Source organism: Castor canadensis, chromosome 2, assembly GCF_047511655.1.
Source record: "Castor canadensis chromosome 2, mCasCan1.hap1v2, whole genome shotgun sequence".
NCBI lineage: Eukaryota > Metazoa > Chordata > Mammalia > Rodentia > Castoridae > Castor > Castor canadensis.
The window spans coordinates 89,242,252-89,269,398 of NC_133387.1; the positions used below are offsets into that span (position 1 = coordinate 89,242,252).

The following is a 27,147-nucleotide window of genomic DNA, read 5'->3' on the forward strand; positions in this document are numbered from 1 at the left end:
TATCAGAACTGAGAAATAATTCACTGATAACTCAGTCATAAATGAATTACATTTATAGTTTGAGCACTAGCTTTCTCATATTCTAGGAGAGCAGTCTTTTTTATTTTGATTTGCTATAAGTATATATATAACTGAATATAACTCTCCATGAAAAGTAAGGGATCCTTGGGAACTGATAGAATACTCAGAAAAGGCCACTGTAGACTGGTTTAAATCCCATCTGTTGCTGAGCACATAATAGCATTTGCGGTACCCATTCATTAGTGTGCTCCTCTTTGGCACTAGGAAGCATCACAGTTTTCTGTTGTTTTTTTTTTTTTAACTCTGTGTACTAGTTTGCAAATTTTTTTAACTTTTCATTATGAAAAATTCCTTTATAAAAGTAGACAATATAAAACACTAAATGTGCCATTACTCTGCTTCAGTGTCATTAAATCATTTCAATGTTTTTGGGATCTATTCCCCACTTGCTTCCCTGGTTTCTTTCCCCCAATTTTTTGAAGCAAGTCTCAAGCATTATTTCATTAAGTCTAAATTATTTTAATATTAAATGTTAACATCTAATATTAACACTACATTTTCCAAACTGATTGCATTATTGTAGTGATGTTAAGTGTGTTCATCTTTCTGCATTAGATTTAGAGTCTTGACTAGATATTTTTAGAAAGATACTTTGTAGGTGGTTTTATGTACTTCTGTATGATAATCTCTTCAGTGGCTACAGTTATTGATTACCTTTGTCTAGCTCCATTAACTGATTAGAAGCTTCAAAATGATTTTGTTCTCATTGCTTTAGGATCACAGAAAATGGGAAAACTTTCTTTTATATGCTGTTTGATTTCTCTGAGATGTCATTTGTAAAGAAAAAGTGAAAATGTGTGCTTAATCTATCCCTCTGTCCATCTTATTTTAACCTCTTTGTTGATTCCTTAGCATCTGTAAATTCCTGCCTGCCTAATCCTCTCCCTCCTGCTCTGTTGATATTTTGATTTTTTTTTTCAGTTAGTTGCAGTTATTATTCTTATAGATGCTTATTTGTCCCATTTTGGGTCTTCAGAGTTGTTACTGAGTCCTTCTGATGCAGTCTTAGTAGTCTTTGGCAACTTCCTTACAGGCTCTGCATGATGACCCAGACCTGGAATGGGCCATCTGTCTGAGCAGCCCTGGTCCTTGTCACTGGTTCTAGACCTTTTTGGTGGACTGAGCTAGGAAATTGGTATTCTTTTTAAAGGCAGAGATCATCATGAACTAATATTGATACTTTTGCTTAAAGTTAAGTTGATGGTATTTTTCCTGTATTAATTTTAAATCTCTGATTCCTTGACCCATACCAAAAATTCCAATTTTCCACAACACCAATACAGTTAATATGTCTGTTAACATACATTAACAGATTCAGAATAACAATACCACCATAAACAACATTAATATTGAAAATAGTTTAAAAATTCCTTTTGATAGGCATTGCATCACACTTTGTAACTAATCCCTTCTCTCTAGAGGCAGAAGTAGAAGGATTGTAAGTTTGAGGCCAGTCTGAGCGGCATAGCAAGTTAAAGTTCAGCCTCAGCTATATAGTGAGACCCTGTCTGAAGAAAATAAGGACTGAAGATGTACCTTAGTGGTAGAAAACTTGCCTGGCATGTGCAAGGTCCTGGGTTTGATCCTTGCTATCACTAACAAAAGAAGTTTTTGCTCTTTCTTTTCCTTAGGAATACACCAGCAGTATATAGGTACGCAGTCTAATAGCTGTATTTAAAATCACTGAAGTTATTTTATCTGTGTGGTTAGGTTACTAGTAACACGTGTAGTTAGTCCATGTATTTTGTTTTACTTTCAATTTTTAGAGTTTTGTTTCTTTTAAGTTTGTTTTGTAAAAAAAAAAAAAAAAAGTCAAATTGTTCATAGTTCCAAAGTCTAACAGAAAGTAAACAAAGATACAGATATCTGTATGGCCCCCCCTTGCCCATGGTTAAAGAATGATTTTTTTATGTCATTGAACTTATTGATAAAGTATATTTTAGAAACCACTTATGCCCTTGATGTTAACTTTCCATTGTGGTGACAAAATACCTGAGAAAAACAACTTAAAAAGAGGAAAGGTTTATTTTGGCTCATGGTTTCAGTCCATGGCCAGTTGGTCCCATGTCTTTGAACCTGGGGCAAGGCAGAATATCATGGTGGAGAGTAAGCACATGGTGAGGCAAAGCTGCTCCCTTGTGGCTGGTAAGAAAAGTGAGACTATGGGAAGGAGCCAGGGCCCCAATATTGCTTTCAAGGGTAGGTCCTTGGGGGCCAACTAGGCCCCACCTCCTGCAGGTTCCACCAACTCCCAATAACGCCAACTGCTTAGGCCTTCAACCTAGGAGCCTTAAAGATCCAAACTGTAACACTCCCCTTGCTTGGTAAGTGGCAGGACACTGTACACGGTTTTCTCCATGGTGGTTTTTTCACATAAACTATTTCAAAGAGTGCTCTATCATAGTATATAGAGGTAGTCCTTATGCTGCTTTGTAGTCATGTAATTCCGTGTTGTGTGCATGTAGTTTATATAACCAGGCCCCCTTTAATAAGTATTTGAGTTATTTCTCTTTACCATTATAAATAGTGCAGCATTGGACAGGTTTGTGCTCAGATGTTTCATGATTTTGCTATTTTTTAATCTTTGGAGTAGATTCCTAAAAATGAGTTTCATGGGGCAAATACAATTTTGTTAGATACTGCCAATTCCACTCTGTAGGCATTTTGATTCCTGTATCTTCAGACTCTTTTCCTCCTGAATTCTTTTTTCATTTTGCTTTTTATTGAAAAATACTATATTTTCTTGAATACTTAGGAAACAGGGATGTTTCATGGGTTCTTTGGCTTTCTCCTCAAGTAGGCAGATTGGCTACTTGTATTCTACCTTGAAGGTTTCTGGAACAGTCTCCTCACTGGTCCAGCCTTCTGTGTAATTGTATGAAGTGTATTTTGTGAATTCCTTCTAGAAATTCTATAGAAACAACCTAGAAGGCTTAAATTTTTGAGTTGTTCACTCACATCTGAACATGGGGTCATTGTGAGTGAGCCGACTTTGTAGGGAATGAAAACGTCCATTGATTTTACAAGGGGAGCAAATATAAATTCTAAGTCACCCTTTATTGCATAGGTGCAATGCTCCAGTCCCGGTGCTAAGTACTGCTTTATATCTTATTTAATGTTTACAGTAGCTCTTGTTAGTGGGATAGATTGTACTTCTCATACTTGAGTCACACAACCCATAAATGGTAGAGCTGGGAGGTGTACCCGGATCTTTTTTGATCCCGAAGCCTCAGTTCATATGGTGATGAGTTGTATTTTTGTTTCTATTAAATATTATTTACTATCGATGGTTTGTCATAGTCCTTTGAAATTCTCAAATTGGAATTAATATATCATTTTATAGGATTTGGTGTTGATTATCAATAAGTAGAGTGTGCAGAACATGGGAAAATGCAGACATGAATAGGACACCGCTTCTACCTTTAAGGAGCTTAATACCTATTAGGAAAGGAAATTGTATGTATATTTAATTACTAGAGAAGGAAATGTACCTCTTAAAATTTGTTCAGTGTGATAAAATTCAACTTTGAAAACTTTTGCCAAGCTATAACATATGTATTACCTTTATAATTGAACAAGAGGTATTTTGCCATTACTTTTCATTGTGAAATGGTGGCTGCGTGTTAGGTCAGACCTAGAAAAGTAATTAATCCATTTCTCGGTTGGAAAGTAGAAAGTGTGTAAATTGGTTATAGTTGTAGTGTGGATATCCTAAAGGTTAGGTTAAATCTGATCTTTAATTTTTTTGTGAGTCATAACAATGGCTAGATGGAGTTACATGTAATATTACATATTATACCTTGCCTTATACTTTATTTTCTCTCCATTTTTACACTAATTATTTTCTTGACATGTCTTTTAGCTTGATAACTATGGACAACAAGAACTTGGGGATCTTTTTGTGAACTATAATGTAAAATCTCCCACTACTGGAAATGATCTGTCCCCTCCAGTACCTTTTAACTTAATGTTCAAGACCTTCATTGGGCCTGGAGGAAGCATGCCTGGGTATGTATCACTCGTTGCTTATTTAGTAACGAAGTTATTAAGTTGCTTATGATAAAAGATAAATAGTGCTCTGGAGGAGCATTTTGTACAGATGAATATATTAAGGAGCAATCATGATAGACACATTCTTAAGTTTCGTTTCCTCTAATTCTTTGTACAGTTTTTTTTAGTGTGTATGACTTTTTTTTCTATAAAATATGAAAGTCCATAATCATTTTATCTTCTGGTTTTAGCTACATAGAGCACAACGGACAATTGAAAATGAATTTTTTGTCATTGAACTTATTGCCAAAGCATACTTTAGAAACCATTTAGTCTAGCACAGCATTGTCCGAGAGTGCTTTCTGTAGTTGTGTAAATGTTCTATAGTCCGTGGTAGTGCTGTCCAATATGGTAACCACTAGCAACATGCAGCTATGGGGCACTTCAAATGGGGCCAGTGCTACTGAGAAATTGAATTTTAAAATTCATTTCATCTTAATTAAATTTAGATAGACATTGCTCATAACCTATCATATTAGAAGGCATAAATATATTGGTTTGAAAGATGAAGTTTTCATAGATAAACCAAACCTGAGTAGTCTATAATGTGATCCAGGGTTGAGGTTATCCTTCCAGATTCCTTATCTACTGTTAACAGACTTAATCCATGTTCCATTGATAGCATTACATATTTTCCTTACAGTCTTAATTGAATTTGTTTTTATTGTTGGTTTTATTATTGTTTTGGTTATTTGAAACGGGGTATCACTGTATAACCTGGGCTGCCCTCAAACTTGCAATCCTCCTGCCTCTGCCTCCCAAGTGCTAGGATTGCAGGTATGTTACTATGTAGGTTTTTGCTAGAAAAGCTAGGTAGGTTATGTTTCCATTCAAGGAAACAAAAGGATAATAAAAATTGTGATAAAGTATGCCACAATTATTTTCATAAGACAACAGGTTGACTGGGAATATTTTGAGAAAGACCAGTGGTAATTCTCTCCTGTTGGCAGTCATAAAATTGGACATACTCTCTGACCCAGCCTTTCTGTTCCTGGGAATTTACCTAATGAAATAACTCAAAAGGAAAAGAAGCTATGCCTATAAAAAGTGTTTAAGTTAAAAGTAGAAATAACCTACATATCCATTAATTTGAGAGTGGTTAAACAAATTACAGATTATGTTAGCATAACACTCTGTCATTGTTAATATGAGAAAAATTTATAATTATTTAGAAAATGAAACAGTATAAAATAAGTGAAAATACATAATTTTATGCCTGCTACATACAAAGATGTGGATAAAGTATAGATATTCTTGTATTTTCATGAATTCTGGGATGGGCCATAGAAATGAAGTATTGGTCTGTTAGAGTGAAGGAGGGTACACTTCTAGGGTCTTTGTCTTGATTTTAAAGTTGTTTTAGTGGGATAGTATTTTGAAGTAGGTCATTGGGGACAATTTCTTGGTGTTTTACACAAAATATCTTCTATGAAATTAAAGAGAGGACAGTTAGTTATATTGTATTTACCTGGCAATATTTTATAATATGGAGAAGTACAGAAGCCTCCGGCTGAAAATATAAAATACTGCAAAGAACAAAATTAGACAAGAAACCTTAAAGTTGCCTGGCATGGTGGGATGATTGAGAGGTGAGTGAATGCTACCATTAGCCCTTGGGCCACACTGACTTCCTTTTGGCCCGCAGTTAGTTTAATATGTGGTTAAGAGGGTAGACTGAGGCGCAGTCTGTTCAGAAGTTAATGCCTGCATGCATTGCTGCGGAGGACGTTGGACAGTGTTTTGACCCCAGGAATGATTAAATAAAACGACCGTGCTGGTAGGAACATTGCCACACCATTTACTCAGCCCACTTTCTAATGTGTGCGGTGGGGATATTTGCTATTGTGGAGATGCGTATTTCTAAAACTTCATTTTAGGGCCTATAGGGCTTTATTGTGAAAACAATATATTGGTGACTTCTAAGGTTTGTATGTAAATTTCAGGTTCATTGGAAAACATAATTTCTTTCTTCATAATAGACTGATATCTTAAATTTATAGGTATTTGAGACCAGAAACTGCACAGGGGATTTTCTTGAATTTCAAACGACTTTTAGAATTCAACCAAGGAAAGTTGCCTTTTGCTGCTGCCCAGATTGGAAATTCTTTTAGAAATGAGATCTCCCCTCGGTCTGGACTGATCCGAGTCAGGTACTGCCCTTGGCATTGAATTGAAGATGAAAGCTTGTTGTTTTGAACCAATTCTGCTTTAATCCTGATTGTGGACTTTTTTTTTTTTTTTGTCTTCTTCAGAAAGCATGTTTTGTATTTGTAATCTCCAAATGTTATCTCTGGAGTGGCAGGTTTGAGTGTGAAAATTAACTTGAAGAGAAAGGAAGGAGGATGAGAAATGGCTTAAGATTTTTACTTGCTCCAATTATCTTTTTCCCATGTTCATCACATGGTTGGAGGATGCTTAAGATCTTAATTGTTTCAATCAAGGCAGTCTTGGCAATAGTTATGCTTGTAAGCACTGGGTGGGATGGGTGATGGTTATGATACTGGGTATTTGAGGTGCCCAGCGCAGACAACATGGCTGATGTTTCAGTAACAAGTTCATTCCCTATAACTTCCAGATATGGGAGTTGGGGAAGGCTTTATGCCAGAGGCCAGCTAGCAAGCTTTTCCCATCTGCTCTAGTTCAGACAGTCAGTGGACTCTGTTCTGATAACCTGCTTTTGTATGATGTGCCCAGGGTGTGTGGGAGGCATACTGGCACTGTGTAGTTCTACTTCTTTTTAGAAACTTATCATGACTAAAGCTTTTTGTGATTTCTCTACATCGTTTTCCTGATAATATCTCTTTGAATGATATATTCCATATAAAAATATGTTGTGTAGCAACACTTAACTTTGCTAGGCTCCAAAAGTGTTCTCCCAGAGCCAGCACCCCACCTACTGCCTCTTGTCTTTTCTTATTTGCTGTAACCGCAGACTTCAGTCATAGCATGTCCCAGCCATGACTCCAAATCTAAGCACCCAGGGCACCTGCCTGCTCTTGTGAGGCCCAGGATGCCTCTCTGAGGAAACGCTCCTGCCTTCTGACAAAGTGTCTTCAGCTTGTGATACCTAAGGCTTGTGGGTTAGGAGAGGGAAGCCTCATAGAAGAAAGACATGCACAGCCTAGAGAAGGGGGTAGAAATGACCCTCCTCCCCCTTTCATGTAGAAAGAAGTAATCAGAGGCTTTAATCGGGTGTTACAATAACAACCAAAAAAAAGCCTCCTCAGGGTTGAGTCCTTATTTCCCAGGGTTGAGTCCTTATTTCCCAGTGTCTGGCTTTTCTGTTTTTGTTTGTCTTTTGGTCTTTGGTTTCTTTTATTCCAATAGTTGCTGACAAGGATGCTTTCCTGGTGCTTGGGAGCTAGGTAAGACCAACATGGTTTAAAACCTGTGTTTTGGAGAGGATTTGCAAAAAAGTAGAATAGCTGTGAGAAGATTATAAAAGAACCAAGAAGTAAGGCATCTGGGGCTTATGAAGCAGAAAAGCTGGTTCAGAACTGAGCAATGATCCTAGGAGCTACCTGGTGTCCCGGGACTTCCAGTTGCTCATTTTTATCTTCGAATGTCCTGTCTGGATTTTGTCTGGTTTGTTAGGCACCTCTGCAAGTTCTGAACAGGTCAGTCATTCTTCTACAAGTTGACTCCCCGTGGAAGGCTAAGATTGGTTTGCTTAGTGCTAATTTCTTCTTGATGAGAGTTACCAGATGACTAGTCTTTCTATAGCTATAATTACTTTTAAGTATTACATGGTTCATATGAAGCTTTTAGAATTTTCATTTTATTTTGACTGGCTGGTTCTGTCTTCCTAGCCCATGTGTATTTTAGTTCTGTAGTTTTGGGTACAGCCTCTAAACTCACATACAAAAGACAGAGTTGGTTAAATCAGTGTTCCTGTTGACTCCTGCCTCCTGCCTGTGACCTGATTACATATGTATATATATATATATATTTTTTTTTTATTTTTTTATTTATTTATTTTTTTTTTTGGTACTGGAGTTTGAACTCAGGGTATCATTCTTGCTAGGCAGGCACTCTACCTCTTGAGCCACTCAGCCAGCCCTTTTTTGTGTTGGGTTTTTTTGAGATAGGATCTCATGAACTATTTGCCTGGACGAGCTTTGAACCACCATCCTCTTGATCTCTGCCTCCTGAGTAGCTAAGATTACAGGCATGAGCCACCACCAACTCCTAGCATCAAGGTGTATAAGGTGATGTTTTAGTATATAAATTGTGAAATGATTACTATAGGCAAGCTAACTAACATATCCATCCTTTCACATAGTTACCTTTCTTTTTTATTTTGGTGGTGAGAATATTTAAGATCTACTCTCTTAGCAAATTTCAGTGTATTATTAATTATAGTCACTGTGTTGAGATTTCCTGACAACAGATGGAAAGACTTGGGCAGCACCTTTTCTGAGGATTCTGAGTAGAGCCTTTAATTTATCTGTCCTGTATTGTAGTAGTTCCTATCAGCCCAGATAATAAATACGCTGTGTGAGAACAAACACAGTATTCATCTTTTTCATGTTTCTGTGTACACAGATAGTTGTTGATAGACGGTTAAGATACAGATTATACTGCAGGCATGGTCAAGTGGTAGAGTGTCTGCCTATCAAACATAAGACCCTTTAGTTTGAACCCTACTACCACCAAAAAAAAAAGAGAACACAGGTGCTACAAGACCAAATAAGGTATGCCACTGAAAAATCAAAGCTCTTTGGCAGTACATTTCATGTGTTTTTAGGACTCCATTGCTTCTAAAACGTCTGAAATAATCATGAAAGTACACCAGTAAGTGTGAGTTGCTTTTTTTTTTTTTTTAGAAAAAAATATAGAAGAAGAAGAGAGGTTTGATTTGACTGATAAAATTAACTTAAAAGACTCCTTCACCATGTGATAGCTACTAAATTGCCATTCAGATAACTCTTTTTGGGAAACCGTTACTGTGTGCACATATTCATTTCATCATTACCCTGCCAGCTTGATTGTTGGCTTGTTCAGTTCATGCCTGATGTCCTTTAAGAAGCTCTTACTCTAAAGAAACATCTATGTGCTGCCGTTATCAGTCATCTACTTGTGTAGAGCAGTACAAATGAAGGAAGCAAACTTGTACAGAAGCTACAGAACCATTTCAGTTCGCTTTTAATTTCTCATTTCTTGAAATATTGCTTTACTTAGAGTATATTTATGATCAAGGGGCTTGCTTATGTTTTAAGGAAATCAATTTTATTTGGATGTCACTGTTTAGCATCTCATGTCTTTTTTTGTGTGTGACATTTGCTTGTGTTTTCTTAATTTTAAAAACTATATTAATTTGCTTTTTAAAAATTATTTTCAGTTAAAAGTAATAGTCTTTTTGGATGTGGCTACATGGAAGGAATTAATATTTGAGAAACATCTTATCATTATTTTAAATAGTGCTAAAGTTTTTGTTGTTGTTGTTATTGCTGCTGGGGATTGAACCCAGGGCCTTGAGCGTGCTAAGCACACATTCTGCGACTGAGCCATGCTTACCGACCAATTATTAATGTTTTAAAAATAATGATCACCCACGCATGCCTAATTCAAAAATTTCTTTGATCACTGTTTTAGAAAACTAATTTTCTAGTTAATGAAGAGTTTCCTGTAGTTTGGGCCTTTGTCAGTGTAGGTGCAATTGAAAATGGGAGCCTTGTTGGTTTGTATTTTACGGTTAAGCATGCAAATTTTATCCCTTATGTTTTTGCTTTAGAGAATTCACGATGGCAGAAATTGAGCACTTTGTAGATCCCAGTGAGAAAGAACATCCCAAGTTCCAGAATGTAGCAGACCTCTGCCTGAATTTGTATTCAGCAAAAGCCCAGGTCAGCGGACAGTCTGCTCAGAAAATGCGCCTTGGGGATGCTGTTGAACAGGTAAGATTCTGGAGGTAATTTAATTTACATTGTGCTGGTTCAGGATTTACAACACTTGGCAAATTCCTTATGTGAATTTGACAGACTATTTTACCAGTTGCTCTATTTTTTTATTTTGATGTTTTGTTTTTGTAATTCCAGAGATCAAGCCCAGGGCCTTGTGCATGCTAGGCAAGCACTCTGCTGCCAAGTTACCATCTGTCCTTCTATAGTATTTGTTTTTGTATAGTATTTGTTATAGTGAGAGAAAAATCACCTGTACATCCCAATGTCTGGGCCATGGGGCTAACATGAAAAAAGGCTTAGCAAGGCACCTGATATTGGTGTGAATGGTACCTTACTGATCCTGCTTTTAACAAAATGTACAACTTTGGGGAGAGAGAGAATTTGACTCATGGGAAGCAAGCCCCCTGGATTCCAAACCTTTCTGCATTACCCATAGCAATTGGGATAAGGCCTTGCACACAGCAGAGTTTCTTCTTAACTATTTGCCTAGACAATTGAGTGAGTGAAAACTTTCCCACAGTAGCTGCTGCCCACTACTGCAGTGATTTGGAGCAGTGAGGTTCCAAGCCCTGAAAGTATTCAAAGAGAGGCTGAGTGATAATTTGCCAGTCTTTTTTGCAGAATAGGCCTCTACAGTGGTGAGAGATGGATCCAGATGTTTTTTCAGATCCTTCAAGTACTAAAATTGTAAGAGTGTATGTACTCTGGAGTTTGTAAATTTCAATAGATATGAGTACATTAAAATCCCTTCAGCATGTCTGTTCAGTTTTGTTAATTCAGAAGGGAGTATCTTTTCCATTCCATAGGGTTCTGACTATCATTTTTAGTACTGTAGATTTGGAAGGAACATGGTATTGGGCTGAAGTTTTGCTGACCCATTTGAATACTTGAACAGGTGTATGGTGGACATATTTTAAACTTCATTCTTGTTAACTTAACATGAACTAGCCCCTTTAAAAATAACTAAGATCATATTCTGGGTTTTGAAATTGTTCTGAAATCAGGAAAAAAATAGTTAATCATGTGTGTCAAATGTTTTTCAGTAGATTATGAATAACTCAATGGAAAATAGTACATTGGTTTTCAAAAGTTTTTTTTTTTTTTTTTTCTTGCTCTGTCCTTGCTTATTTAGGGTGTGATCAACAACTCAGTATTAGGCTATTTTATTGGCCGCATCTACCTCTACCTCACAAAGGTTGGGATATCTCCAGATAAACTCCGCTTCCGGCAACACATGGAGAATGAGATGGCCCATTATGCTTGTGATTGTTGGGATGCTGAGTCCAAAACCTCTTACGTAAGTAAAATGGATTGTTTTTTACTAGGTGGGTTTTCACATTTTTAGAAAAACGGATTTTAGAATTGCTCTTTGTATACTGCATGCCAGTGTGGTCAAAGAAGAGAGATCTTTTTCTGAACAAAACAGAAAAGGCAGTTGGCCTCTGCCTTCTTGGAAGGAGGTGGCTGCTCTGTGTATCCCAGGAGGATCCCTTTGGAGACTTAGATAGCTTCTTTAGACAGGGAGAAGTTTGATGAGGAGTGATGTGGATATATATGTTATTGGGTGGACTGTATTACTGGTACCATCCCTGTGTGGAGCTAAAATGGGAGAGCCTATGTCTGACAAGGATCTCAGCAGTCTTTGGAAATGGTCACAGATGTTTTTAAGGAAAGGGAAGAATTCTTTTAAGACTTTTTTGATACTCTTTTTTTGAGTGCTTCATATATTCTCTTTAATTAAAAAAAAGGTCACTATTGCAGCTACTGTCACACCCATTTCCTCTCCTCTGGAGAGGTCATCACTATGTCAAGGTTGCTATCACCCTTAGGTGTGTTTTTATCATTTTACATTTTAACTCATAAATATGGTAATTGACATTTAGTAAACAATAATCACCAGTTATGTGTTTTAGGAGAAAAATGTATTTATTGATGGGTTTCGTGAATGTCATATTATCTTGTTACATGTTTTTGGGCTTTGTCATTGATTTTCAGCCTTTTTTTGTTACTGTTGTTTTATGTTGGGGTTTCTGAGCTTATTCAAGTTTTATATTTGTCTTCTTTATTCCAGGTACCCCATATAATTTCATGTACTTGGAAAGCTTAGTAGTTTTGATGATTATTTTCCCAGACTCTTTGGATAAAAGGGAAAAAATAAGTATTCTTGAGAAAGACTACCTAGATATCTACTAAAGCCTTTACAAATTCTTGTTCCTATTCAAATACTACATCTTTAAGGGTGTGTCTGAATGTGTGTTTCTATAACAAAGTGCCACAGACTGGGAGGCTTGTGAACAACAGATGTTTATTCCTCACAGTTCTGGAGGCTGAAGATCAGGGTGCTTGGTGTGGTTCCTGGTAAGAGCCCTTTTCCTGGATTGCAGATTGTCATCTTGTTGTAACTTACAGGGTAGAAAGAGAGGAAGAGAGCTCTCTGGAGACTCTTATAAGGGAACTAATCCCATTGATTAGAGCTCTATCCTTGTGACTTAATTGCCTCCTGAAGGTTCTTCCTCTTGAGACACCACATTGGAAGTTAGGCTTCAACATAGGAATTGGGGGAGGCATAAGCAATCAGTCCATTATAGGTTATTTAAAAATAATTTAAAATTTTCTTCTTAAAAGTATCATGCATTTAAAAGAAATGGAATCTGGCATCAATGTGATGATTGTGGTGTTACTGAATTTTATTCTGTGACCCAGCCTTTACCAACTCTACTGAGTTTTCTTGTTCAGTAAAGTGAGTTGAGCATAAACATGTATGTTGATGGCCACCTCAGGTGCGTTTAGTTGGCCTTTCCTTGACAAGTTGTGAGGCAGTAAGCACTTCATCCACAGGCAGTAGTAGGTTCTGCCACATTCATTTTTGTATCCTGGCTACAAATTTGAGCTAAGTCTTCAGGTTTTGTCTGGGCTCACCTTTAATTTGCATAATCAACTACTAGAATATCTAGCTTATCCCACAGTTGCAATATGACAGTGTCAACCGGTCTATAAAAGAAGATTACTTTATATACAGTGTGAATTTTACTTTGTAGGCATGCTAACTGCCTAATGTAAGAAAGTATTCCCATTTCACAAATTTATAAAATCTGATCAGAGATCCTATAGTTCAGTTGTCCTTAGATATCTCAAGAGGAAGAGTAACAGTCTGCATGTTTTTGTGAACAAAGCCAATGTAAGCAGTAAATGCTTTTATTGATTCTGTCTTCTTAGGGCTGGATTGAGATTGTTGGATGTGCTGATCGTTCCTGTTTTGACCTCTCCTGTCATGCACAAGCCACTAAAGTCCCACTTGTGGCTGAGAAACCTCTGAAAGAACCCATATCCTTTCTGGTCACTTCAAACTTAGGGGTAAAGTGCAAACATCTTGTTGATGTGTAAGTCCCAGTTGACTTTGTTCTGGAGAAGAATGGGGATTTTTTGGAATTGTGTAGCACTTGTAAACCTGTTAGTTTGCTTCCCTCTACTTCACTTAGCTCATTGCCCTTTTCCTGTTCTCTGTCCTTGTAGACATGTGCCCTCAGTGTTTGGCTCTTAGAAACACATTCAGGGAAGTGCTCTGAATGTCTTTTCAGAGTACTGACCAGTTTTTCTCAGCTGCTTCAAAATGCATTTCCTTATGTACCCTGACACAAAGGTCAGGCACCTTGTGAAGCTTGTTCTGCTAAAATATGAGTGTCGTTTTATGATAGATAAAATAATTTAGCTCACTTTTCCTATAAATTACTAAAATAGAAGTGTTCTTTCTTTACCAAACATTGAGGTTGTAAGCTTATTTGTGGTAGATCAGTGACAAAAAAATAGGTCTTGTGGTGAGCATTTTAGAAATGAATAAATCATTACCAGAAGTTTTTATGCTGTGGGTTGGGTTATAATGCCCATTAGAGACTATCCCTTTTATCTCGGTATAACTGAAAAAGTCTCTATTGGTGTTATTTTCTTGAATGATTTTGTATGTAGTTTAATCTTGCACTTAAAATCAGCATAACCAGGAACTGGGGTACTAATAGAGAACTTGTTTTAAGTTGATTGATTTCAAGATGATTTTCTGACACACCAAGCCAGTGTTGTATCTTGTGATACCTTGACTGCTTCATACAAAACAGTTAATGTTGTTCAGTTTGAACCCAATAAGGGAGCAGTTGGGAAGGCATATAAGAAGGATGCAAAGCTGGTAATGGAGTACCTCGCCACTTGTGATGACTGTTACATTACAGAAATGGAGATGTTGCTGAGTGAGAAAGGGTAAGATTTAAGATGCCTGTGTTAACGTGGGCTCCTGTTAGATATGTCCTCTGCCAGGTTCTGAAAGTTAGGATGAGATTAGTTTCTGTAGAAATTTTTTGCAGATAAGTACTACCTCTTGGCTACATTTAAACAGATTTTTGCCAGGATTTTGGCACCATAGTCTAGAAATAGATTGTGGACTATAAAGGTTTTTTCTTTATGCATAAAGCCCTGGGTTTAATCCCTACCACCAAAAAAGAGAAAAAGGATCTTTTTCTTTTGTAGTGACTTTCTTAGAAGAAAAGACTTGTCCAAGGTAATGTGTAAGGAAGGATTAGAAACTACATCTTTTCTCCCTCTAGTCACTGCTTCTCTTTTGGAGGCTTGGAGTTCTCTATTTTTAAGCATAAATATAAAAACAATAGGGAAAAGTCTCTAAAGGAATACAGAATCCAGTACTAAACAATGCAAAATTTGCAATCTGACAAACAATAAAAAGTTATTGTATACCTGTAAAAAATAGGAACATGTAACTTAAAATGAGGAGAAAAGTTAGTCAAAAGAAAAACACCAAAACAACAAATATGATGTGATAAATACATACAGATATCAAGACAGAGCCAGGCACAGTGGCTTTTTCCTGTAATCCTAGCTACATGGAAGGCAGAGATCGTGGTGCAGGCCAGCCCAGGCAAAAAGTTCAAGAGACCCCCATCTCAAACAATAAAAAGCTGGGCTTGGTGGTACACGTCCATCGTCCCAGCTACACAGGAAGCATAAATAGGATCATATTCAGGCCAGCCAATCATAAACATGAGAGAGACCCTATTAAAAAAATAGCTAATGCAAAAAAGGTTAGGGAGAGAGCCTTCCTAACAAATGCAAAGCTCCTGAGTTCAAACCCCAATACTGCCAAAAAAACCCAAAAAAGGTGTAAGATGGGTACAAATGTTTTATGTTCTAAAGAATATAAAGAAAAACCTGAAGAATTTAAGCAAGAAGTGGAAATATATATTAATATTAACATTTGTATATATTGATATTAATAAATATATTAAGAGCCAAATGGAGCATCTAGAGGTGATACCTCAATGGAAATTTCATAGGATAGAGCTAACAGATTAAACATTGCAGAGGCAAGGTCATTGAACCTAAGATCTAGCAACAGAAAATATCCAAAAGAGTATAGAAAATAAGAGACAGGGCATGGTGGGGGGAATTCCATTAACAGTATCAGTCAGTTTAACATGAGAAATTGTGAGTCATGAGAGAGGGTGTGTAGAAAATATGATGATATGGTAGCTGAAACATTTTCAGATTTTCTTAAAACTATAAACCTACAGATTCAAGAAGCATAACCCCAAGCAGGAAAAACACAAAGAAACAACATGAAAGCACATCAGAATCAAATTGCTAAAAACCAGGGATGAAAAGAAAAATGTTAAGAGCAGCCAGAGGGAAGGAAAAAAAAAAAGATTCATTACATAACAACCAACAAAGATAAGAATAATTAGAGTTCTTGTCAAAAACTGTGCAGCCACAATACAATGGAATAGAGTCTTTTAAAATACAAAAAACCCCATACTTGGCAAAAGTGAAGAGGAAAATACTTAGAGACCAACAAAAGTTCTGCAAAGTATAGAAATCTGTATCTACCCAAAGAACTTAAGAGCTTTAGAAATGATAAGTATGTGGTAAATATAAATGACATTTTCTTTCTTATCTCTTAGTTAATGAACTGTTTAAAGCAACAATAATATTTATGAAATTTTTATAGAAATAAAATATGTCATAAATAGCACAGAAGGGCAAAGAATTGGCAATATACTATTGTGAAGTACCTACGTTATTCACAAAGTGGTATAGTATTGAAGATAGGCTATAATTTATTTTAAAATGCATCTAATATACTCTAGAACAGTTACCTAGAGAAAAACACACAAAACCCAAAAAACTGTAACTAATAAACTGTGGAGATAAAATATAATAAAAAAAGATACTCTAGAAGAAGACAGGAAAGGAGGAAAAGGCACAAAGAACAAATGGGACAAGTAGAAAATAACTAGTGAAATGGTCAGTTTAAACTCAAAATGCCAGTGGTTACACTAAGCAAGATTTCTAAGCACTATAAATAGTAACCACTGATTGTCAGTCTGGTTAAAAAATGCAAGACTCAAATGCTGTTAATAGGAAACTCGCTACAGTGATAATACACAAATAGGGTTAAAATTAAAAGCATAAAAATTTTGCAGACAAATGTTAGCCAAAAGTTGGAGTGGCTGTATTAAGTATCAGACAGTGTAAGCTTCAGAACAAGAGGGGTTACGAGGGTTAAAAAAAGGCATTGCATAATAATTAAGGGGTCAATTCATCCAGAAGTTGTATCACTCACTTCTAAATGTGTGTGTAACTAAAAGTAGAACCTTAAAACATATAAGACAAACTTGACAGAACTGAAGGGAAAAAATAGATGAATTCTATAATTATTGGAGATTTTTATACCTCTTTCAATAATTGGTAGAGCAAATAGACAAAAAGTCAATAGGAATTAGAAGATATAAACACTTAATCAACTTAACCTAATTGCCATTTATATAACATTTCTTTTAAAGTACCCTTCAAACATCTATCATACTTTTTTTACACACCCCTCCAGTAAAGAATTGTTTTTGCATTTTTAAAGGATTGTTCAAAAAAACAAATACCCAAAACACAACTAAAAAACAAAATTCAAGCGATCACATGTGGCCTGCAAGTCCTGGAATGTTTCATATCAGTCCTTTTACAGAAAGAGGTTGCCAATCCTGTCATAGATGTTTGGCTGAGTAAAAGAAGCCTTGCACACAAGTTTATGTGTGAGACTCTAGGAAAGGCAAATCTGGTTTGCAGAGATGGAAAGCAGATTAGTGGCTGACTGGAAATGGAGGGACAGAAAGGAGACCTTGGGGAACTTTTGGGCCGTTGTAAATACATTTGTCAGCAACCATCATAAGATAAGCTTTTGCAAGTTGAAGATACTATCCAACTCAGGACAATTTTTCAACATTTCCAGTCTTCCAGAATTAACACTATTTATGCAAAAACAACATCAAGTTCCATCAGAAGGGATATAGTTAAATTACTAACTAGATATCATCACCCACAAACAAGACAGCTTGCTCTATTAATGGCTGTCTCCTTCCAGATTTCAGCTTTTACAGCTATTGCCTACTGTATACTTAAGACTGTGCTCATAGCGAGAATACATATGACCTTGTATGCAGTGGCACCTTTAACACCTGCACACACAAGCTTTACACAGAATTGTAAAAACAGGAAATCAATGGAAACCATTCAGATGCAGTATGAGATTATCATTGGTGGAAGCCAGCAGAATGCAGTTGTAACAAGTGCCAACTGTACAGCTTCAAGACAACCACACGAGGGCTCTCTTTCTCAGTATGAAGCTGCTGTGAGGCCAGAGAACAAATTGATCGTCATTGTGTGAGAAAAATACTTCGTGTGCTAAAGGGTAGGTATTGCGTGACTTGCAAAGATGAGTTCTTGTGGCCTGAAACTGAATGAGCCTGTCTCAGACATGAACACATGCCAGCCAGTGGTTTGGAGGGAGATGATGTTTTATATTGATGTATCAAACAATCGTTAAACGTCTTTTAAACTTGTCTTTATTAACACAAGTATCAGTTTATTTTGGAAATACTGTGGGAGCTTTAAAATTATTTCTGTAAAATAACAAGTTCTTTTTTTTTTTTTATATATTTGTTGAGACAGTGTGAGAGCAGTGGTCATTTTATCAGCAGGCCTATTTCTGACAAATCTTTTATTCTGAATTGTTAAAAAGTTGTTTTAGTTCAACCTTGACCTCAAAACTGGAGGAATTTGTCATTAAGCCACTTGTGCCTCCAGAATACTGTTTGGTGCCATTGTTAGTGAGATACTATGGATTTGACTTCAGCTCTGATTACTTATCACCCTTTAAATAAAAAGCAATTTAGTAACCTGAAAAACTTCCTTAGGAACAAGGATGCATGTTTAAACTAATATATGATGTGGGGGTTTTTTTTGTTTTATTTTGTTTTGTAGGGAATTCACTATTGAAACTGAAGGGAAAACTTTTCAGTTAACAAAAGACATGGTCAATGTGAAGAGATTCCAGAAAACACTACATGGTAACTTTATAAAAATACAAAAAACAAACAAAATCATTACTTCTGAATGTTTTTTAAAAAAATGTTTTATGACATAACCATCATAATGAAGTTTTGAAGAGGAAAAAAAAATCCTAATGCTACAGCTGTGAATTTGGTGAAAATGTTCAAGACAGTTACTTGGGCTTTTTGTCTTTTTAAATGTAATTGTACTCATACTGAAAAATAATTTCTAATTCTGTCTTTATATTTCCTGTGACCTGAGGTGCAAGGGTGAAGATCTCTGCTTAAAAACTATTTGTCACTTTCAGGGAAAAATCCTTTATTTCTCAAGCAAAAGAGGGAGTCTTCATCTTCCCATCCCATCAGTCTTTTCTGCAAAATAGCTTGTTAAAAAGACATTTAGATTCATTACCCTTCATGGCTTTTTGGCGGTTACTGGGGTTTGAACTCAAGGCTCTTAGTCACTTAGCTGGCAATCTGCCACTTGAGCCATGCTCCTAGCTCTTTTTTGCTTTAGTTGTTTTTCAGAATTTTTGCATGGGGCCAGCCTCAGACCATCATCATTCTACTTATGGCCTGTTGTGTAGTTGGAATCACAGGTGTGCAACACCACCCCTGACTTATTGGTTGAAATGGGTCTCGCTAAATTTTTTTTACAAGGGCTGGCCTCAAACTGAGATCTATCCGATCTTCATCTCCTGAGTAGCTGGGATTACACAATTGAGCCACTGAACCTAGCCACCTGTCAAGCTTTTTCAAACGCTAAGGAGACAATTTTTTTTTATAGAACAAATCCAATGAATTGGGCAATGCATACTTTGCAACAAACAAATGACTGAAATGATGCTCTTAGAAGCAGTAGTGGATATCTCAGATTCCATTGCTGGTGGTGAGGCAAGCCTGCCTTCGAGTTTGTTCTTGGCCTGCCTTGTAGCCAGACTTGGTGAGCAGGAGTAGAGGTAAGCAGGGCCTCCTGCAGGTTTTGGGGCTGTAGCTGTCATCCTGACGGCAGCTGCTCTAGAGCTGTACCTCAATTATTGGGATGGGCAGAAAAAATGCCTTGGTTATATTTCTAAAGCATATTCTTTTTCTTTTTTATGGTATGTGGTCAGATTTAGCTACAATTTATTATACATGTGGTGCTGGTAGTCTCTGCCAAGAGGACAATCACAGCAGCAGAATGTATATTTAGCATGATGAGTAAAGGAGAATTTTGATCAAAATAAAAATAATGTTATTTATTTCATTTATTTATTTATTTATTATTTCATGCTTTTTAAGCATGGAAAGGAAAATTTGCATGAGGATGAAGCACCTTTAGTTACAAGCATATGGTATTAATGACTCCTGTATCACAGACAGAAGAAACAGCCTCTTGGTAACAACTGTGACATTTGGTCCCAATTATCTCATTACCCACTAAGGTCTCAGCTAACATTAACCCTACACAGTGCTTAGTGCCTCCTTTCCAAACAGTATGTAAATGCATTTCCTACATGTACCACAGGTGGTCTCACCTACAGGAAGGGGCCCACTGGGCCCTGGTAGGATGTTTTTAATGGAGTGGTGGCCTCTGAGCAGACTCTTCCTTCAGGACCTCCTGACCCCAAAATCTTGGAGGTACAATGGTAGTAACTTGGCTGTGAGCTCTCACCCAGGTAACAGCTCAAAAGTCAAACACAAACCATGGGATGCTTGCTGCTTGTAGGGATTGCTTTTGTTTATTTGTCAGCTATGGTGGTGAGTTTTTAATCTACCAAAGACTTAATGGAAACTCTAGATTTCTTAGGTTTTCTGGAGAGGCAAATTGTTAACTATCTAGTAGGAGTCAGATTGTGATTGCTATTGGTTGCAGCTTATTGGCAGGAAGGAATGATGCTCCAGCAACTCAAGTTTAATTTTTATGCTTTATGAACAAAAAATTGAATTTGATGAAAATTTCTTTAATTTCAACTTCCTCTTCAAAGCTGCTGTGTTTCCTACTAGCAAATAGCTTTTATGAATGTTCTGATTCTTTGTCCCTATGTACAGGGATCAAAATCCCTCCAGAATAGACATATTTTTATGTCAGAATTGCTAAGGATTTAGACAGCATCTGCAATGTATTGTGTGGTATTTGAGAGAATGTCATTGAATTTCTATCTCTTTTACAGTGGAAGAAGTTGTCCCAAGTGTAATTGAACCCTCCTTTGGCCTGGGCAGAATTATGTATACCATACTTGAACATACATTCCATATCCGAGAGGGAGATGAACAGAGAACGGTGAGCTTTCCTGTACAATATGCTAGTCTCTTAGAATGTCAGAGAAAATAAAATGTATTGAAATATATTAATAAGACTCAGGAATGACCAATTAGTTGTTATTTACTATACTAGTAATGTATATGCTAACCTTTGCTTAACTGTTTGTAAAGAAAAACACTTTTGTATGTTACCTCATTTGAGCATGTGTAAGTTATTCTAGAAGCCATTGTTTTAGCTGCCTGGTGCCCTTGATCTGTTCCGAGATAGAATATATTTAGGGAACTATATTGTATTGGTGAATGGAATGCTAGATACGTCCTTGTTTTCAGAAAATTAGGAAGGCTAGGAAGGCTCGTAGAACTTGGCCAAATCCCCAACTGTATGTATATACTGAAAGCATTCAAGTGAACCCTCTCAAACTTATAAAATAGTCTAGCTGGCATACTTTTAGGGTAAGATGTAAATTCCTAGGTTCTATTCCAGAGAAACTTATTCTCCAGATCTGAAACTCGGTGATCCGTAGGGTTTCATTTTGCTTTCTTTTGTTCCAGTGTATGATTCCAGTGTATGAGGTGACAGATCATAATATCTGGAGTATAGCTTTCCTGGCATTTAAGCATTGCCAAAGTAGAAGTTTATACAAAGCTTCACCTCCTCCCACAAATGTCTTTTGGCTCTTAGGCTTCTGAGTCACTACTCCATGCTTCCCACTCTGTCTCCTCATTCGGCTTTGCTTTACCTTTCCCATCTTACCTCTGCCTGAAGAAATTATAGTCCTTTTACTTCTAGGCAGAGAGTTCCAGAAGAACCAATCAGAAGAATGGCTAATAATGAAACACATGCACAATCAATTGGAAGAAAGTCATTTGCTTGACTGTTCTAAAATTGAATGTACATAATGTTGAACATCAACTCTGGTTCTTTCCAGAGCATCTCGAGAATAAACTGTTGAGTTCTTGTCGCCAGTGTTCTTAAAAGCTCTGACATGCTATTGTAATACTTGTTAATAAAGTTCCTCTTTTTGGTGTGTGTGGGGGTAGTTCTGGGGTTTGAAATCAGGGCTTTGCACTTGATAGGCAGGCATTCTACCACTTGAACCACACCTCCAGCCCTTTTTTCTCTGATTATTTTGGAGATAGGGTCTCACTTTTTGCCCAGGCTGACCTGAACTGTGATCTTCTTATTTTTTAAGCTATCCAGTGTTGCTGGAATTAACAGGTGCTTGCCACCAGGCCCAGCTTTTTTATGTTGCGATGGGGGTCTCACAAGCTTTTTAGCTTGGGTTGGCCTAGAGCCTTGATTCTCCTGAACTCAGCCTCCTATATTGCATGGAGTGACAGGCACATGCCCAGCTATTAGTTGAGATGGTAGGCTCATGAATTATTTACTCAGGCTGGCCTAGAACTTGTATCTCTGCCCTAAAGTTACATCTTCATTTCCTGATAAGAAGTTGCAGCTAGCTCCTCCTTCATTCAGCAGATAAGAATCTGGGCTAGATACCAGATATGCAAGTGTAGGGCTCAGTCCTTTTTGAGAAATGGTGATGTTCATAATTGTAGGTCCTCTTTTTAGATGTCAAATTTGCTTTATGGTTTTTCTGCTTATTTTTCTAATAACAAGGTATTTTTTAAAAATCTTTTAGCCATTCTGTTGACTCTAACAAGATCGATGTAACTAGAGCCTTAATAGACATTTCATATGGGCTATTCAAGAATAAATTAGTTGCAGTGCTTTATGAATTGCGTAGAGTTCCATCATGAAGAGAAATTTGATTAGGCTGTGGAAGCCAAAAATGTTTCTAAATTAGCACCTAGTTCCTTAATTCATTTGTCTGTAAATTTGGTATAAAAACATTGCTAGTGAAATTTAAAAAAATATTTTCTAAAATGGCCCTATTTCTCCTACAAAATAGAATTATTACAAAATGGAAGAGGGGAGTAGAAGTGTGAGTGTTCTGTGACGTAGGTATCCATAATGCTGGAGTACATGGTTTCCTTACAACAGCTTAGTCTCATCAGATTATTTGGCATTAAAGTTTTAATTAAACTTTGAGTGGGGGGCTAAGCTGGAACCTGCATCACTCACTGTTTTTATGTGATAGATTCTCTCCAAGTTTTATGTACTTGCCTTCAAGTATTGCACGAATAATATTTGAGAACTGCCTTCAGCCAGCTGGCTGTCTTCACCAGCACATCTGCTGTCTTTGAATTCAGCTTGCTCAGAAACCTCATTCAGGAACAGTGTAGGAGGGCTAAACTTTTCGGTGTAGGTCTATAGAACATGGTTTTTTTTTGTTGTTGTTGTACTGTATATTTGTGTGAGCTAATTAAGCTTTTCTGATTTACTTTGTCACTTGGTCCATGGTTTCTTCTCTTAAATGACAGGTAGGGTTTTATGTTTTGGCACTATGACTTGTTACTTGGTTTGGGGGGGAATTCTTTAGGTGGTCTCCATTGGAAGAAGTAAGGTTTTAGATAAGATCAAAAAATTACCATCTTAAAAATACTGTAGCTTTCAGAATGATTTCATATCACTTGACTTTTTGTAAAGGAAGCAGAGCAAGTACTATAGACCTGCTTTTTATGTAGAGAAACTAAGTTTCAAAAAAACCGTTCACCAAGTTGGCCAAATTCAGAGTGGAAGCTAGATGTTTCTCATTCTGGCTCTCCTCTTGTTTCTCTTGTCATACTGCTTTTCGTATCATGTTTTCTGGCATTTTGATAGTGAGGTTTTGCTTGGACAGATAACTGAATATAATGTCTTGTGGTTTAGGACATTGACGTTTAGGTAGTTATAAAGTAACATGTTTGAATTTTTCTTTTTAAACCATCTAGTTCTTCAGTTTCCCTGCTGTGGTCGCTCCATTCAAGTGTTCCGTCCTTCCACTGAGCCAAAACCAAGAGTTCATGCCATTTGTCAAGGAATTGTGTAAGCAAATCCAATTGAGTAATCTCCATGGAAACACCATCACGTAGACTCTGTTTTTTCAAGGAAATATGTCATTTGTTTCCATAAAAATACAGATTAGATGAGAGTTAGTGGAAGTGATTTTGGCCTCTGCCCTTATTGCTGAGGGAGTGTGCACTTGCTCAGAGTGTTGGCTTTGAGTGAGTGAGTCAGGCGACTCAGACTGTGCCACCCCTCGCTTCTCATAACGATCTTGGTGCTCTCTTCACCCAGGACACTGTGTAGCATAGCACCTCTAGGGGACCTACAGTCACTGAGGCCACAGCGCTGAAAGGGATCTGGGAGTCCTGTGGTACTGCCCCCTACTTCAGAGTTAGCAAGTGGGACGAGTCCACTGCGCTGTTCAGCTGTGCAAGCAGAGGTGGCGGTGGAGTCAGAACAGCCTCCTGGCCTCCATCCAGTACTTGCTACTCTGCAGTTGTATCAGGCATGAATGGAAATGAAGGCTTGGGCTCCAGTAAGGACTTGGCAAACTTTTGGGGTTTTTTTTTTTTTTTTTTTCTCTTACAACTAGAACTTGTTACTCTCTTGTCTTGGTCCCCTTTATAAGTTTTATAAATTTCTTGAGCTTGTAAGACTGCACCCAGAGGACATTTAGGACTTACTGCGTTATTTTATTTTTAACTTAACTTCATTTCTTTTGGATAGCGGAGGCTCTGACCAGAAATGGTGTGTCTCACAAAGTAGATGATTCCTCTGGGTCCATTGGAAGGCGCTATGCCAGGACCGATGAGATTGGCGTGGCATTTGGCATCACCATCGACTTTGATACAGTGAACAAAACCCCTCACACTGCGACTCTGAGAGACCGAGACTCCATGCGGCAGATAAGAGCAGAGGTAACTGTTTGGGTCTTAGCCTCAGACATGTGCATTGCTTCCTTCTGGTTTCAGTTGAATTTTGATATATTTGTGCTCCCATTCCTTTTTTCTTTCCCTTTGTAATTTTAATGATAGGTTTGTATCAGACAAAGCCCAGGTTCCCAAATCCATTTGGTTTAATTATAAAAATATCCATTAGCACTTCTCTAATATTGTATGGCCATTTGGATTGTTCTGGGCTTATTCTCTGGCAGTTTTCTTTTATAGTTTTTGTTTATTGGGCAAGAGAAATGTGACCCCAAGAGTCTGTTGCCATAGTTTTACTGGCAAGCTTTTAGGTGCTGAGACATTTTTATGTTTCTATTTCTATAGAAACGTATCCATGTATGTGTATACACTTTGTGTGGTAGTTAGTCCACTGAAAACAATAATATTTCAGTCATTTTACTTAATGGAAAGGAAATGAAGGAACTGGACAAGCACAGAAAGGAAAGGAGGATGTCAAGGGAAAGGAGCAATTGGTCACTTTCATTGAAAAGTGCCTGGCTGGTTTATTAACTTTGAGCGGGTTTTTATTATTGTATCTAAATATGCTCAGCTTAGATACAGAAAGTTACAGAAGATAATCTATTTCACAAGTCATGGATTGCTGGCTTTTTTTTTTTTTTTTTAATTTGACTTGTTTGTTTGGCTTTTTTTTTGTGACAAGGTCTCCCAAGTGCTGGGATTACAGGCAGGCACCATCAGGGATGATTCTGGCTTATCTTTTTTTTTTTTTCCTTTTATTTATTTATTTTTTTTTACAACTAATATTAAAAGTGGGTGTTTTTATTTTTTATTTATTTATTTATTTTTTTCATTTTTCTTTTATTATTCATATGTGCATACAAGGCTTGGTTCATTTCTCCCCCCTGCCCCCACCCCCTCCCTTACCATCCACTCCACCCCCTCCCGCTCCCCCCCCTCAATACCCAGCAGAAACTATTTTGCCCTTATCTCTAATTTTGTTGTAGAGAGAGTATAAGCAATAATAGGAAGGAACAAGGGGTTTTGCTGGTTGAGATACTCTGGTCCTTTATTCTTACCTGACTGGTTCAAAATGTGGTCCCAAGACCCACCTCAGCATCAGTATTGCCTGGAAGCTTATTAGATTGGCAGAATCTCCACTCCAGACCTACTCATACTACTGGGGTTGGAAAGGGAAAGAGTTTTATTTTATTTATTTTTTTGGCAGTGTTCAGGGCCTTGTGCTTAGTAGGCAGCTGCTCTGCCTCTTGAGCCACAACAAGGCAGAGGTGTTTTAACACCTTGAAGATGGTTCTTCTGTACTTTCAAGTTAGAGAACCACTGCTGGGTGGCAGCCAGCATTTGCTGATAGCTAAGGAACAGTTGGCTCCCCTGGCTTCCTTCATACATGGTCCTTGACTGACTTGAAGCGTTAAATTTAACACATACGACAACAGTGGTACAGAATAGTTAGGATAGGCTTTGTGACAGGATCAAGTTATCAGGGAGCTGGTAGGCTTTGTGGGCTGGATGAAGAGCATAATGCCAGTCCTGGGAGTGGAATGAGTATAATTAAGTAAAGATGCTCAGGCGAGTGACAAGAAACATGTAGGTCCAGTTTGTAAAGAGACCTTGTCATTATGTACACATTGCTTTGGGTCTGTACTGTATACTGTAAACTGTTTCCAGAGTTTAGGGTGAATCCTGTTTTTGAAACTAAAATGGGTTGATGCTTAGACTTCTGTTTCCTCTTCCCCCAGGTCTCTGAACTACCCAGTGTGGTCCGCGATCTGGCCAATGGCAGCATCACGTGGGCAGATGTGGAGGCCAGGTATCCTCTGTTTGAAGGTCAAGAGACTGGCAAAAAAGAAACAACCGAGGAATAAGAACACTTTGGCAACTCTTGACCACCTGTGCTAATAAAAAAAAATAACTCACCAAAAAAAAAAAATAATTCTTATCATGTCCTTTTTACCATAAAAACCAAAAATGAAAACAGCATTGTGACCGCTCCCAGAGACTATTCCATCCTCAGTGGCTGCCTCATTTCACCCTCACAATTAAAGCTGAAGGAATTCCAGACAAACTTACGCTTTATTTGCTTGCATTCCCACGTTTCAGCAAAGCTGCTGCTACCTTTGATTAGCTGTGCTCATGGCTTGATGTTAAACACAATACATTTTAAAAATTCACAGCTTTTGGGGGTATAATTTAGATACCATAAAAGTAGCCTATTTTAAGTGTACAATTTAGTGATTTTTAGTATATTTACAAGGTGTGTAACCACCACTACCATAGTCCCAATTATTTTTGGCAGTATTGGGGTTTGAACTCAGGGCCTCATGTTTGGGTGGTAGGTGCTCTCTACCACTTAAGCCAGGCCCCCAGTCCTTTTTTGCATTAGCTATTCTTTGAATAGGGTCTTCTGGTTTTTGCCTGGGGCTGGCCTCTGACCAAGATCCTTAACCTATGGCTCCCAGTATAGCTGAGAGGATGACAGTCTCATGCCACTGTGTCTAGTGTGTTGGTTGAGGTTGGATCCTGAGTAGCTGGGATTACAGCTAATTTTAGAACATTTCTATCACTCAAAAAAAAAAAAAAAAAAAAAAGAAATTGCATGCCCATTTACCGGCATTCCCCATTCCAACCTCAGCCCAAAGGAAGCATAATCTACTCTCTGTCTCTGTAGATTT

General features: G+C 37.4%; 1 protein-coding gene across 3 annotated transcripts in view; it reads left to right on the forward strand.

Annotated features, from left to right (window-relative positions):
- The window catches only part of Gars1 (glycyl-tRNA synthetase 1), a 41,666-nt gene extending 15,196 nt beyond the window's left edge, over positions 1-26,470 (forward strand). For 2 of the 3 annotated variants that reach the window (XM_074065237.1, XM_074065238.1), the window contains 11 exons: positions 3,944-4,089; positions 6,132-6,281; positions 9,866-10,028; positions 11,167-11,331; positions 13,251-13,363; positions 14,142-14,282; positions 18,348-18,433; positions 20,569-20,678; positions 23,495-23,588; positions 24,276-24,466; positions 26,215-26,470. In XM_074065237.1, the coding sequence (XP_073921338.1) occupies positions 3,944-4,089; positions 6,132-6,281; positions 9,866-10,028; positions 11,167-11,331; positions 13,251-13,363; positions 14,142-14,282; positions 18,348-18,433; positions 20,569-20,678; positions 23,495-23,588; positions 24,276-24,466; positions 26,215-26,340 (1,485 nt within the window). In that variant the 3' untranslated portion in view covers positions 26,341-26,470. Of the gene's footprint in view, positions 1-3,943; positions 4,090-6,131; positions 6,282-9,865; positions 10,029-11,166; positions 11,332-13,250; positions 13,364-14,141; positions 14,283-17,579; positions 17,776-18,347; positions 18,434-20,568; positions 20,679-23,494; positions 23,589-24,275; positions 24,467-26,214 lie in introns of those variants that run through there. The other variant, XM_074065239.1, reaches the window with a different exon arrangement.
- The last annotated feature ends 677 nt before the right edge of the window (positions 26,471-27,147 follow it).